Genomic DNA, 13706 nt, shown 5'->3' with positions numbered 1-13706 from the left:
CAGCTAATGCAGTAGTAAAACACAAAAGTAATTAGACAAATTTTTGACTGTATATGTTAACAGACAGTACAAGTAACAACTAGTAAAGCAAAGTTTCATTCTACTCAACAAATTAGAATCCGATACAACGATCAAAAAGACCACCACCCATTTGGCAAAATCCAAAATTTAGTCATTAGCCGTAGCTAATTGCAGGGAGAGCAGCTCATCTTCAGGGATAGTCTTAATGCGACAATCCGACCGTGGATAGGCTGCACATAAAAGAGCATACCCGCGCTCCACAACATCATCACTGAGCATACCATCACTTTGATCAACCGAACCACTTATGAGCCGAGCTGGGCAAGTCATGCACACACCAAGCTTACAATCATGCGGCACAGACAAGCCAGAGTCCAATGCCTTGCCTAATATGGTCTCATCAGAGTCAACCTCAAGCTCTGTGGATTGACCCTGGTGCTCAATCACCACTTTGTAGGATCGGACAGTAAAAGATTTCCATGAGCCGGAGCGTGGCCGGCGACTGAGCTGAAAAGGAGCATAGAGCTTAGTGAGGTGCTTTTGTCTTGGGAAAGTGAACGAAGGAGATGGAGTGAAGTGAAGGGTTGCCATAGTGTTGTTTTGAGAGAGAGAGAATGAAAGGCAGTGTTTTTGTGAGAGAGCTTTGGGTTTGTGGCGTTGGAGAGGATAAGGTTTTTCTACAGTTTGTTAGGTGGATTAATTACCATATCACATTGCGGTGATGGCCCATATAACTGGTTGGATTCAACCCAACTGGAATATAAGGGAAAAAAAAAAAAGTGAAATGGTAAATGGGAATTGTCAACGTGTCTATATATGGCGGGTTGGGCTTCATAGATAGCTCTAGAGCTTGCATTTGTCAAAGCCAGATCGTCGTTTTCAACAGTGACATTGTGAAAGGTGGTTTCTTCCCCTTAATCTCTCACACAATCCGATGTTCGGTTGTTAATTGTTACTCTACACTCATTATTATTATTATTATAGATCTTGAAGCAACTATGATCGTTGTAGACTCTATGTATTTGTCCAATCTCTGTTTTTCAATTTTTTCTTTTCTATATTTTATTTTGTTTGAAGTGGTTTCGGAGCAAAAATGGTGACGTGGAGACGGGGCCAAATTCATTTATTGTGCTGATAATTCGGTTAATATATTTTACTGCATTTGCTATTTAAAAAAAAAAAAAAAAAACCTAGTGAGAGTGAGAAAATGATAATTCTTTTTGAATTATTAATTGGTTTCTTTTTATTCGGTTATTTTAATCGTTCTTTAATATTTGCGAGGTTGGAGAGTCTGTTTCGTTGATTGAACGAGGTTAAGGGTTGGATTAGGTTCTGTGGGGTGACGTTGTTTGGTGTACTCGGTTGTAAATATGATACCATCTTACTTTTTTTAATTTTTTTATTATTGTTTGTTTAAAATAAGAAAATAATTGTGTTCACCTGAAAGCCCATGTTTCAGTTCTCATTCCACTTTTTTTTTTTTTTTTTCCTTTTTTGGGTTTGTTCTCTATTAAGTAAAATAAATTCTTAAAGTTTTGTTTATTACTTTGTTGCAGTAGTCTGAAAAAAATATGGCAGTTGAGAATTCTAAAATAGCAAAGGATGTTACTGAAGTAAGTTACTCTCATGAGTATGTGTACTATGGTTTTCTAATAATTTGAGTAGTTTTCTTACTAAGATTACTAATCCCTGGTCTGTAGTTGATTGGTAATACTCCATTGGTATATCTCAATAAAGTTGTGGATGGATGTGTTGCACGTATCGCTGCCAAACTGGAGATAATGGAACCCTGCTCTAGTGTGAAAGACAGGTTGGCTTAATTTTTGGGTCATAGTCCTTTTTTCCTTTTATCGTAGTGATTATGATGGTTAGCATCGTCTGCATGGTGATGACCCAAAAACTGTGGGTGTTTCTTTTGATAATTTCGGGTACATCCTGATGAGCATTCTAATTTTCAGGATTGGTTATAGCATGATTACGGATGCTGAAGACAAAGGCCTTATCAAACCTGGAAAGGTTAGTTTACTTTCTACTAAGGAAACTGCTCGAATAGGGGGTTTTAATGTGAAGCATGTAGGCAATATAATGTGTATAGTTATATAGAAAATAAAGAAAGGCATCCCCTCAGTGCAGTTGGATTCTAGATAAATACACTGCCATTTTATTTATCCAGTAGCATGGTTTTGTTTTGAATTCCTTCAGTGGTGAAAGAAAGGTTACCCAGTTGCCTTTATTTGGAATGTTTTAACTCAAAACTTGAGTTGAATGTCCTCAATGATATGTGTGTAATGGGCCCATTAGACAGATTGGAGTCTGTAGAGAAAGTCCATATATTTTGGTTGTTTCAGTGATTACAAAATTAAAAGAGAAAAATGAAAAAACGAAAATTTGAGCTGTAAAATCCCCCTTGATTTTGACTGGTTAATATGTGTTTGCTGAAGAGTGTCCTCATCGAGCCAACAAGTGGTAACACAGGCATAGGATTAGCTTTCATGGCAGCAGCTAAGGGTTACAGGCTTATCATTACGATGCCTGCTTCAATGAGTCTTGAAAGAAGAATCATCCTCCGAGCTTTTGGAGCTGAGTTGGTTCTTACAGACCCAGCAAAGGGAATGAAGGGAGCTGTTCAGAAGGCTGAAGAGATAATGGCTAAGACACCCAATGCCTACATGCTTCAGCAGTTTGAAAACCCTGCCAACCCAAAGGTATTCAATCAATCGGTTCTGTGATGGATTCTGTAGGTGCTTCGAAACATTATGTTTCATATGTGTTATTATTATTGTAGATACATTATGAAACCACTGGACCAGAGATATGGAAAGGCTCAGGAGAGAAAGTAGATGCTCTAGTTTCCGGTATTGGTACAGGTGGTACTATAACAGGTGCAGGGAAATTTCTTAAAGAGAAGAATCCCAACATAAAGGTTAGCCTATTTTATTGTGAACATCAATTGTTTGTCAAGTCTGTTTCTTTGGCTTCTTTTAGGGAAGACCATTATCTTCCATTGATATGCGCCTTTATTGGAGTCAAATTCTCATTTGTTCTCTTTTTCCCCTTTAAATTTTTAGCTTTATGGGGTGGAACCAGCTGAAAGTCCTGTCCTATCTGGAGGGAAGCCTGGTGAGATATGCTGAAGCATTGCTCCTTTAAAATGATTTGCATTACTTACAGTCTTGAACCTGATATCTATTTATTCCAGTGATTTAAAGAACTAATGAAAAAAGATATAAACTTCAATTAAACCATGTAACTTTTGTTGCCTTAAAGTAAGGCATGAGTAAGTTTTCCTTCCATCAACGCTTGAAGTTAGTCGGTTGAAGTGGAGAATTTGGATGTTGCTCTGAATTATGAATTATGTAGTGAAATAGAGACTAATCAGAGTATTGCACAAAGGAAGTGCCAATTCTTTCACTAATTGGCTTGAGTTTGGTTGATATCCAGCGATCTATAATTTTATTCTGTCTGTTGCTGCTCTATGCCTTATAGCTTTTGCTGACACAAATTATTGTGCTTGGCTGTGTGTAAAGGTCCTCACAAGATCCAAGGTATAGGGGCTGGTTTCATCCCTGGTGTTTTGGAAGTGAATCTCATTGATGAAGTCATTCAGGTAAGGCTCAAGTGTTTGTGATCAATCTTATCAACCCAAATTTTGCAAGTTCTGCATAGTAATATCTATAATAGAAAACTCCAACACCAACAGGTAGCTAGACTTTTCAAGATAAAATGGGCATGAATCCATTTATATACTCATTCATTAGATATCGATAATAAATTTATTTGTTGCAGAAACTACTTTGAAACTCGCAAGCTTGGGCTAGTTTCTTTTGATTATTTTATACACGCATGTGCACACCCAAAAACTTGAGGCACAACTTTCCCACTCTGATTCTAGGAATTTTTCAGATATCAAGTGATGAAGCAATTGAAACTGCAAAGCTTCTTGCACTGAAAGAAGGTTTACTTGTAAGTTCTCAGCCTCTCGTAAGTCCAGTAACAATTTTCTGGATATTCTTTCAAGCTGACATCGATTTCGATGATGATAATTATAGTATAAATCAGTGTTGGTGCATTATTTCCTTCCTCGAACTTATAACTGCGGCATTCTGTTGCAGGTGGGAATATCATGTGGTGCTGCTGCTGCTGCTGCAATTAAGATAGCAAAAAGACCAGAAAATGCTGGAAAGCTCATTGTTGTAAGTTTGATCCTTTCCCCAAATATATTCTAGTTCACCTTATATTATAGTTACATTTGCACAATGAAACTTTTGGATTGTGTAGGGACCCAAATTCTTTTGGATTATCTCACAGCATTATATTTTTGTCCAGAACTTTGATTCCCGTGTCCTATACCATGGACAAGTAAATACTACATTCAATAGGCAAACTATTTTAAAACACTTTTTGACAGTGTCGTATCTATTTTATGCTGTTTCAAGTCTCCGCTTGAATGTCTTATCTTTTCTGTTAATTTTTCCGTCCTTATATCTGCAGGTGGTTTTTCCAAGCTTCGGAGAAAGGTATCTTTCCTCTGTACTGTTTGAGTCGGTGAGACGGGAAGCTGAAAACATGACTTTTGAGCCTTGAGCTCCTCTCTTGGTCAAAGCTTCTTTCATTCGCTAGACCACTGAATGTTTGATTAATCAACGGAATATTTAGAGAAAGTTTTCGTTTTTTGGTTCGGTTTTTTGCACTCCAAAATGAAAAGATCGATGAAAATTTTAGTTATGCAATAAGCATGCAAGTGAATATTTAAGATATTCAATATTTTAGGTTCCCAAGCTTCACTGTCTTCGTGCATGATAATGGCTTTTCCACATTTTATTATACGCTTTTACACTAATCCTGTACCAAAACGTTGACGTTAGAAGTTAGTCAGTTTTAAAGAGTCGAAATCAAAAAACAAAGTAGTTGTCCTGTATTATTGTTTATATTTGGACCAACTATAATCATTATAGCCTTTAATAGAACTTGGATCAGGGTAAAGTCGGGTCAATTTCCTTGAATTGTTGGCCTGTTCATTTGCAAAAGATTGCTGACCACTTGTTCAACAGTATGTCAGGGCTTTCACCCCGAACCAAAAAAAAAAAAAAAAAACTGTACATTAGCGAAATATCTGCAGTTTAGAATTCTTTTTTTTTTTTAAAGTAATAATTTACATAAAAATGAAATTTTAATTTTTTGTTTTCAGTTTATTTAATATTTATTAAGACAACATTTTAAACCTAATGATAAGAACTTACATATGCTAGGCGTTTTATGCTTGGTACTTTAGAAAGTACAGAGAATGAAATATTGCAGGTTCTATTTTTTGGTTGAAAATAGTTAAAATGTATCTTGAATACCATAGCAGTAAGTATTCCAACGTCAATTTTTTTCTTCAATGAATTCCAAATGTCGAACCTTTTCTCTTCATGAAATATGAGGAAATGAGTTTCATTTTCTGTCATGAACTATCTTCAACAAGTACATCGCAACTAAAACTTCATCACTGTATTATCCGAAAAAAAGATTTTGACTAACTTTTTGTCATAATATGAAAGGTTATTTACAGAGTAGCAAAAGACACAAATGAAACTTTGCTCCCAAGTTTTATACAGTTTACCATTTGCCTCTGCAGTTCATCAGCAGCTCAAAAATAATATCACGTAAAAACTTTCAAGATTTAGGCTTCTTGGTTGGCCCTAAATTTGATGGCTCAGCTTTGCGCTTTATCCCCAGGAAATGTTCAACCTGAAAAATAAATCAACACAGGATATCACTTTAAGTGGGAACTGTCTGAAAGTACAAATTCATCCTGATGTATGTATTAACATAAAGTGCAACAGTTGACAAACCTTTCTATCACCAAGCATTGGAGTCAGACCCCCAGGAAGATCCTTCTCAACAGTAGCAAAACCACTTCTGGGGTCACTCGTTTGCCTGGAAAAACAACCACATGACCGTAACTATTTTTATATATAGTATATTCAAAATTTCGACATTTACAAAATTTGATCATATAACTATGTACCGAAGGAAAAAACCGATACGTGGATAACCTTGAACAATTATAGAATTCACCAAAATAAATCAAGAGTAAATCATACCCTGGTTTAACATGACCACTGAGAACAAGGTAAGGTGTTTTCAACTGAGCTTGGGCTTCCCTCATCCTCTCCACAGATAGAGACGGTGTATCTGAACTCCTCATCTGCTTCAACTTCATTTCTTCGTTGTATTGCTTTATGCGTTTCTCTTGCTTCATTTTACCAGGTCCTTTCCCATGGAACTTATGTGAGATAATCCGAAAAGCTTCCTTTGGAGTCAACTGTCATAACCAAGGGAATAATCAAGAGATCATTAGTGGTAGTTCAGTCAAGATATCAAGACTGAATTCAGAATTAAATGGCCAGTAACAATATCACATCCAACACTGAACAATAACATAACATATTATCAAAGTACTTACAATCCGACCGAATTCGTCTGTCCTTTCAATGTGAATATCCTTTTCTTGATAAACCTTAGCTGGGTGAGTCTCCTTTTGATAGCCACGTGTCTCCCTCTGTTCATCCCTTTTATAACGAGCTGGGTTAGTCTCCTTTGGCTCATCATCATCTACAATGCCAACAAGTTTGCTCTTCTTTTTGTCCATGTTTCTGCCACCCCAGTCAGGGCCTTCCTTCAGTGTTCCTCGGTCTTTGAGCAGCTTCAACGCATTTGATAGTCCTTTTCCAAAAGCAGCTTCATGGATAGTTTCATCTGGTACTATCTCCTCCTTATCATCATTACTAGGATTTTCATCTTTTTCAACATCTTTAACTTCAGTCCACCCACCAGCCTCAACTACTATTTCTTCATCAGAAGCCTTTGGTTCTTCATCTTCTTCCATAAAAACATCTTCGCCATCAGGCTTCTGGGCTTCTGAAAAACAAAAGCAATATAAAGTTGGATATGTTTAATTGTAGTTTATACCATGAGGAACTCAAAAATACCTTTAAAGCTAAAATTAGAAGATGCAACAGTAGCAGATACCTAATATTTTCCATAACCTAAACTCTCATAAGTATATGTAACTAGCAGTAGGCCCAAAGTAGATCACAAAGCAACAAACAAAGTCAACAAAAAGATCAAGGGGAAGAATTGTATCGGCATTAAACAACAAAAAGATCAAGAAAGGAAAAATCATTGGCAATCATGATTTTAATCAAAGAATGTAGCCAACCACAGCTAGTGACTTTAAAGCCACAACGTGATAGTAACTACAACGTTGAAATGCACCAAGGGAGCATGTAATGTCCATATAGTCTAAGGTAGATAAATTTTTGGAACTACAAAAAGATAAAATCATACCTTCCTCAAGCTGGAGACCCCAGACAAACTCTTCCATCTCTGAAAAGACAAGCCTGTTTTCTTGGGACTCTCCAGTTTTGGCTGCTCCATCATCTGCATTCTGACCGCCAGCATTGTTGGCAGCAAGGAGTGCAATAGCCTCAGGACCAGATGGTGCCTCTTCTTTCTTTTTAAGAGCCAATTTTCTTGCTCTCTCTAGAGACTTGTAGAGGTCCTCATCTTCATCTCCAGCGACTGGAGTTTCATCTTCCTCAGATTTAACAGGAAGTGTCTGTTCCAGTCTTAGTGTCTTAGATGCCTCATCCGCTTTAGCATAGGCTAACTGGTATGCTTGATTTTTCCTATCTGCCTCTGCTCTTTCTTGCTCCTCTAGAATAGCCTTCCTCTTCGAATTATTGCGAGAACCAAGATCACCAACACCTAGTCCTGCATTGACTGCTTCGGCTTCAAGCGCATCTATATCTAGCTTGTCCTTCTTCCTCAAAGATTTCTTTTTCTTGGGTTTTTTGAATTGAAGCATTTCTTCAGGGGTAAAATAATCAGATGAGACCTTTCCAGGCAAGTTGAGATCTTCATAGCGATTGTTTTTAGGAACACCTTGTAACCTTTTACGTAGCTAGCAAATAGGGAAGGAAAGAAAACATATAATTAAAAAAGAAAACAAAATGCTCCCTTTTTTTTGTTTTTTAAAGTATTAAAATTAGATTACAACAAGCCTTAAACAATAATACTCCTCAAAACAGTTGTACCTCTTCAAGTTTCTTCTCTGCTTCACCAGTGAAGCGTCCTCTCTCATCCAGAATTACCCCCTGAAGTTGAACATCAATTAATTACAAATATATTATTGATAGAAATATTAGATACATGTAACAATTATGAACATTTCTACCATTGATTTAAACAAGGAGAAAGTAAATATAATAATAAAAGAAGAATGAAAAAAACTTGTTGGGGTGAAATTAAACAGAAAAAAGTTGGGGCTAAAACACTAACCTCATCTGTGGCTGGATCATCATACTGTGGAAGCATTGTCTTTTCTGAATTAGGGTCATCATTAAACCTAAAAGACAATAATACGTATAAGTAGCTTGTTCAAAATGTTTATTTTATATTTGAGGTTAATGATAGATTTTAAAAGCATTTATCCTACTTATCGTCCTAAACCACAACATGCAATAGTCAATTCACTTTTAGCATATTATTAGATAATGACACAAAATATTAGAATCTTACTTATCAGCATATATTCCCGTTTTCTTCTTTGCAGCCTTGTAAGCATCATCTCGCCTCTTCTGTTCTCCAATCTCCACATTCTCAAGCATATCAATATCTGTAAATTAGACAAGAATCTCTCTTAAAAAATTATGTCAAGCCATCAAATGGCACCAAAGCCACAGAAAATATAAATTAAACTTTGCAGTGATTCACCTTCATTAACATCACCATCAGCTAGAATATTCTGATCTTTGAGTGTCAAAACAACAGCGCCACCATCCAATACTTTGTCAATACCATGAAGAACTTTAACTCCTGCCAGATCACCTGTCAATAGGTTTTGAAATAAAAGTTAAATGAACCTGATCAAATATCCCAGAAATACTTGCTAAGACATACTGAGGCATTCAACCAAAACTCAAGTATTCTAACCAAAGTATAATACACACACACTAGTGGTTGTGTGTGTCACAGGCAGCCTTTGAATGTATCCAAAGGCAGCGTAACAAGCAGCATATGTTGCCTTTTGTGCAGCCATTGCAACTAATCGTGATTACACCTTGGCCAATTGTGATCACACAGGAAGCACTTTTCTTGGGTTTCTTTTATCATTCTTTTTTACATTATTGACCATGTTTTCCTTTTCTAATTTTTTAAATGACAAAATTTATCAATTTTTGTATCTCTTAGCAAATGGTCCAATAAGATAAAATAAAATAAAAAGAGAGATTGAAATAAAAATGATATAAAATTAAGGAACCAAAAAAAAAAAAAAGGCACATGAAAAAGTTGAGAACTGTTGTTTAACGAAAAATAAATAAATAAACAAAACAAACCAAAAAAATAAATAAACAAATATTTGAAGAAATGTTTTTAGAATGCATTTAAAAATTTTAATGAAAAAAATTTAAACAAAAAAGACAGATGCCCTCTTGCATTGGGCGGAGAATACTTGTAATTGATGTGAACAGTTTCTAAAGGTTCCTGTGCTGCCCGTCTTGAAACCATGGGATACATCTGATGGCTGCCATCTCAAGTCTGGATAAACAAATTTCATACAGATCTTTACATATATATGTATGTATGTTTGTATATATAAAGGTGGTCTCATCACTCACATCCATTGTCTTACAAAAGGCTCAGATTCTCCAAGAACTTGGTAGTCCATAACTAACAAACAGATTACACTTGAAAAAAGAGATGTTTGTATATATAAAGGTGGTCTCATCACTCACATCCATTGTCTTACAAAAGGCTCAGATTCTCCAAGAACTTGGTAGTCCATAACTAACAAACAGATTACACTTGAAAAAAGAGCCCAACTTAATCATGAATACATAGGTAGGTAACTTGGTATTAGTTAACATCCTTAATTTTGTGTACTATTAACTGGTGTTTCCCTGACTCCGGAACGAAATATCTAAGTCTATGGGTTCTGACATAAACCTGAGCATTACAAATAACAAACTTGCACGCTCAAATTCAATAAAATGCAAATAAAACAAACTAATCCAAATTTCAATTTATATCAAAGATGGTCCTAAAGCAAGCAGGTTATTCACAAACGTATTGTAAGCAAAATTTGAAGTTAGAAGAACATACGAGCATTATGCTGAGCTGCCTCCTCATCATCTTCACTTTCTTCTTGACCAATATTGTCCTAGGAAAATCAATGTCATTTACTTGATCAAAATTTAATGTTGAACAAACACCTTTTTTAAGGACCAACAAAAGGATAGACTATCGTAAGACAAACTAACCTGTTCCTCAAAAATCTTTGAGAGCTGCAAAGCTTTCTCCTTCTCAGTATTCTTTTTCTCCTCAAGTTTGCGGCTCCTATTAACCCAAGCTAAAATATCTGAAACATCTTCTGTTTTTTTCTTCAATCTTCCTTCTCTCATTCTGGGTTAAAAGTAAAATTCAAAATATACACATTACATCAAAAAATTGTGTAAAAAATTTATCAACACCAATTTTCACGTTCAAATTCAATAAAACAATACATCAACTAAAAAAAAAAAAAGGAATAATAAAACCATTCCTGTTTTCACATCCACAATTCAACTAAAATAGAAGAATTAACAAATGCAGTCCAGGTAAATACAGGAATGAATAAATAAAAGACCAATAATGACAAACAAGATGAAAGTAGATAAACAAGACTAGCGTTAAAATAAAAGAGGAGAATTATTTTCCACTTAAAAATCATATGATCTCATCAAATGGTTGACAATACAGTTTAAAAAGGAAAAAGGTGATGGTGATGGACGGTGTAAACCATCAGAACACTGCACACACGCTGGGATAACCATTCTTTTAATTTAAGATTATATGTGAACAATACTGCAAGTATGAATTATATTCTCTTTAAAATGATGTGACAGAAACTCATTCGCAAAATGTGTTGCACACATTGTATTATAATGAAGATGCCTATAAAATTAAACAACCATATAATCAACCATGAAGCACAGTGAACTAAAGCAAAACACATACCATAACTGACTTTTATTGCGCCCAACAAAGAACACCCAATGAAGTTATAGAAAACAGTTAAGTTGATTAAACAACATTAAAGTAGCTGAGATGCATTGCATTTAGGAAAATAAAGATAGCATATGTTAAAAATTCTCACCTCAAAATACGTTCCTCGAGGTGTGTTGATGATGGGTGTGCACCACCTGCTAAGTCCTCAGCAATTTGTTCACCATCGTCATCATCTAACTTACTTTTATTCTCTTTTCCACCATCCTTGCTCCAATCATAATCATCCTCAGAGCTTCTCTTACTATCTCTATCTCTCAATTTATCCTTGTCTTGATCTGCTTCCCTCTCCTTCTCCTTAGTTTTCTCTTTCCCCTTCTCCTTGTCACCTTCCTTATAACTTTCTCTTCCCTTTTCTCGATCTTTATGTTTCTCTCTGTCTCTTTCCCTTTCCTTTTCCTTTACCTTGTCCCGATCCTTTTCCTTTTCCCTATCTTTATCTCTATCCCTTTCCTTTTCCCTTTCTTTATCCCTATCCCTGCTCTTCTCCTTTCCCCTATCTTTGTCTCGTCCTCGATCACTATCCTTCTCTACCTCCCTCTCCTTCTCACGGTCTTTTTCTTTCCCTCGATCTTTTCGATCTTTTTCCCTTTCACGCTCTTTTTCTCTGTACTTCTCTCGATCATAATCTTTCTCTCTTACCTTGATATCTTTACTCCTGTCCCTATCACGCTCATCTCTATCATCCTTCCTCCTTTCCCTGCTGGAGACCCGCTCTTTTTCAGAATCTTTAGCCTCTTTCTCCCTCTCTTTCAAAAGATCATCACCACTCCTCTTTGACCTCTCTCTATCTTTACTTCTATGTTCTTTCTCTTCCCCTCGGCTACCCTTCTTCCTATCCTTGCTCCTATGCTTTCCCAATTTCTCTATTCCATTCTCTTCCAAATCATCAAAAGCCCCTCCATCCTGGGGCTCTCTCATTGGAGAATCATCTCTCTCTTCATGTTCATACCTTGAATCAGACCATTCCATGTCCATTGTAACCTGAGATTTGACAATTTCTTTACAAAATTAAAACCTGCAAGGAACATCAGGGAAAAAAAAAAAAAAAAACAGTAATCAGATGAAAAAATATTCAAATAACAGGAAACATAAGGTTGACCTCAATAGTTATTAACTGTATTAAATGTTAAAGTGACTAAAAAAACCTATCAAACCTATAACGATGGGAAAGTAGGGTGGGAAAAAAAAAAAGAAACAAAAATGTTGTATTTGGTTACTAATCAAAGAAATTCAATGAATGAAAACTGAGTTATTTGACTTGAAACCTACTAAATACATCACCTCCCTAAGATAACTACTTTTGACCCACTAAATACTAATAAAGCATTCTTGAACATAAGAATAATAACTTGTATCACTAAACCATCTACTACTATCCAATTCAGAAGCTAAATAGATGATAAAAAATAATGAAATCATCATCCAGATATTGCACTCCTCCACTTACTGATAAAGCCCTGCTCTCTACCACAGACCAGAACCTCACCTCATTTGATCTTGTGCACAAGAAAAGAAAAAAAGAAAAAGAAAAAGAAAAAATCCACTATAAACTCCTTAAATTTGGTTTACAACCTAAAAGGCCATATCACAAGGAAGTAGCCAGTCATTTATAGCCTTACCAGAAGCTCAAAATGTATCACTTAAAGATAATTTTTAAAGCAGTTAGTATACCATCATCTACTTATATCAAAATGCCTCTTTATTATCAAACCATTGAATGGTACAATCATTTATAAGGAGGAAAAAAATTTTCAATCACACATAAACGGTTCACCTTAACACTAAAGTATGAACTGTTGCTTGACAAAAACCTATTTCAAACTAGAAAGGGAAACCCACCGATATAGATACAGAAGAACCGAGAAGAGGTGGTCTTGAAAGAGTTCGACCACAAAAATTACAACTGAAAACAATATCAGGACTTTTATATACGCACGTAAATAAATTTACATACACGCATATGTACATATATATATATATATAGATAATGCAGCAAAATAGCAGAATTTATGACCTAGGTTTTGATTTTAGGGTTCCGAAGACTAAAAACGACCAAAAAAAAAAAAAAAAAGAGAGACAGAGATTCATACATCGGAAGTCGGTGATAGAAGAGGATGATGATGAAGGTCTTTAATCGACGGTGAATGAGTATGTGGAATTTATAGGCTGTCCCTTTCTGCCTCCGCTAGCGATCTCCGTGTCGGAGGAGATTCTGATAACAGAGAGAGTTTTGCCCGCAGATAGAGAGACGGGGGAGAAGAGATGGTTATGAAATTGATTCGAACCGAATGACAATTCGGGCTCATACTAAAAATAAAAAGTTAAAATAAATATAAAAAAAAAAATACAAAACATTATATATTGTATTTCAAAAAAAAAAAAATTTCCAGAATATATTGTTTTATAAAATTTATTTTAAAATATGACGGCGGTTACCCAAAAAAAAAAAAAAATCTCGTATCACTAAAATTTTGTGTTCTAAAAATAATCACTAAAATTTTCATTAACAATTGGTGGAATCCTTTTCCAAAAATAAAAAATTGGTGGAATCATAGCCGTCATATATTTTAATCTAAAAAAAAAAACCATAA

At 35.4% G+C, this 13706-nt stretch overlaps 3 protein-coding genes across 7 annotated transcripts; 1 reads left to right on the top strand and 2 right to left on the bottom strand.

The window, feature by feature from the left end:
* Nucleotides 1-12: 12 nt before the first annotated feature.
* On the bottom strand, nt 13-724 carry LOC107423176 (ferredoxin C 1, chloroplastic). Its single transcript, XM_016032704.4, has one exon. The coding sequence runs from the start codon at nt 610-612 to the stop codon at nt 169-171; it is 444 nt and encodes a 147-aa protein (XP_015888190.2). The 5' UTR covers nt 613-724; the 3' UTR covers nt 13-168.
* A 62-nt stretch (nt 725-786) lies between these two features.
* On the top strand, nt 787-4805 carry LOC107423175 (cysteine synthase). Of its 4 annotated transcripts, XM_016032701.4 has the most exons (12): nt 903-921; nt 1099-1163; nt 1578-1634; nt 1722-1831; nt 1980-2037; nt 2463-2726; nt 2807-2944; nt 3090-3141; nt 3549-3628; nt 3925-3984; nt 4134-4214; nt 4513-4805. In XM_016032701.4, exons 3-12 carry the CDS (start codon nt 1593-1595, stop codon nt 4603-4605), a joined length of 978 nt encoding a protein of 325 aa, XP_015888187.2. In that variant the 5' UTR covers nt 903-921; nt 1099-1163; nt 1578-1592; the 3' UTR covers nt 4606-4805. The 4 variants fall into 4 exon arrangements, with proteins under 4 accessions (XP_015888186.2, XP_015888187.2, XP_015888189.2 ...); XM_016032700.4 differs by lacking the exon at nt 1099-1163 and having other exon boundaries at nt 787-921; XM_016032703.4 differs by lacking the exons at nt 903-921; nt 1099-1163 and adding an exon at nt 1017-1039.
* Nucleotides 4806-5491: 686 nt separating this feature from the next.
* On the bottom strand, nt 5492-13428 carry LOC107423177 (SART-1 family protein DOT2). 2 transcript variants are annotated; one of them, XM_016032705.4, is made up of 13 exons: nt 13206-13428; nt 11204-12130; nt 10329-10470; nt 10171-10228; nt 8782-8895; nt 8587-8683; nt 8347-8413; nt 8103-8162; nt 7354-7969; nt 6470-6924; nt 6108-6328; nt 5856-5940; nt 5492-5751 (listed from the first exon to the last, which is right to left on the bottom strand). In XM_016032705.4, exons 2-13 carry the CDS (start codon nt 12088-12090, stop codon nt 5677-5679), a joined length of 2877 nt encoding a protein of 958 aa, XP_015888191.3. In that variant the 5' UTR covers nt 12091-12130; nt 13206-13428; the 3' UTR covers nt 5492-5676. The 2 variants fall into 2 exon arrangements, with proteins under 2 accessions (XP_015888191.3, XP_015888192.3); XM_016032706.4 differs by having other exon boundaries at nt 11204-12096.
* Between the last annotated feature and the right edge of the window lie 278 nt (nt 13429-13706).

The sequence above is a fragment of the Ziziphus jujuba genome, chromosome 3 (genome assembly GCF_031755915.1).
Source record: "Ziziphus jujuba cultivar Dongzao chromosome 3, ASM3175591v1".
Classification (NCBI taxonomy): Eukaryota; Viridiplantae; Streptophyta; class Magnoliopsida; order Rosales; family Rhamnaceae; genus Ziziphus; species Ziziphus jujuba.
The sequence above is the reverse complement of the archived record's forward strand: the minus strand, read 5'-3'. Positions and strand labels throughout refer to the sequence as shown.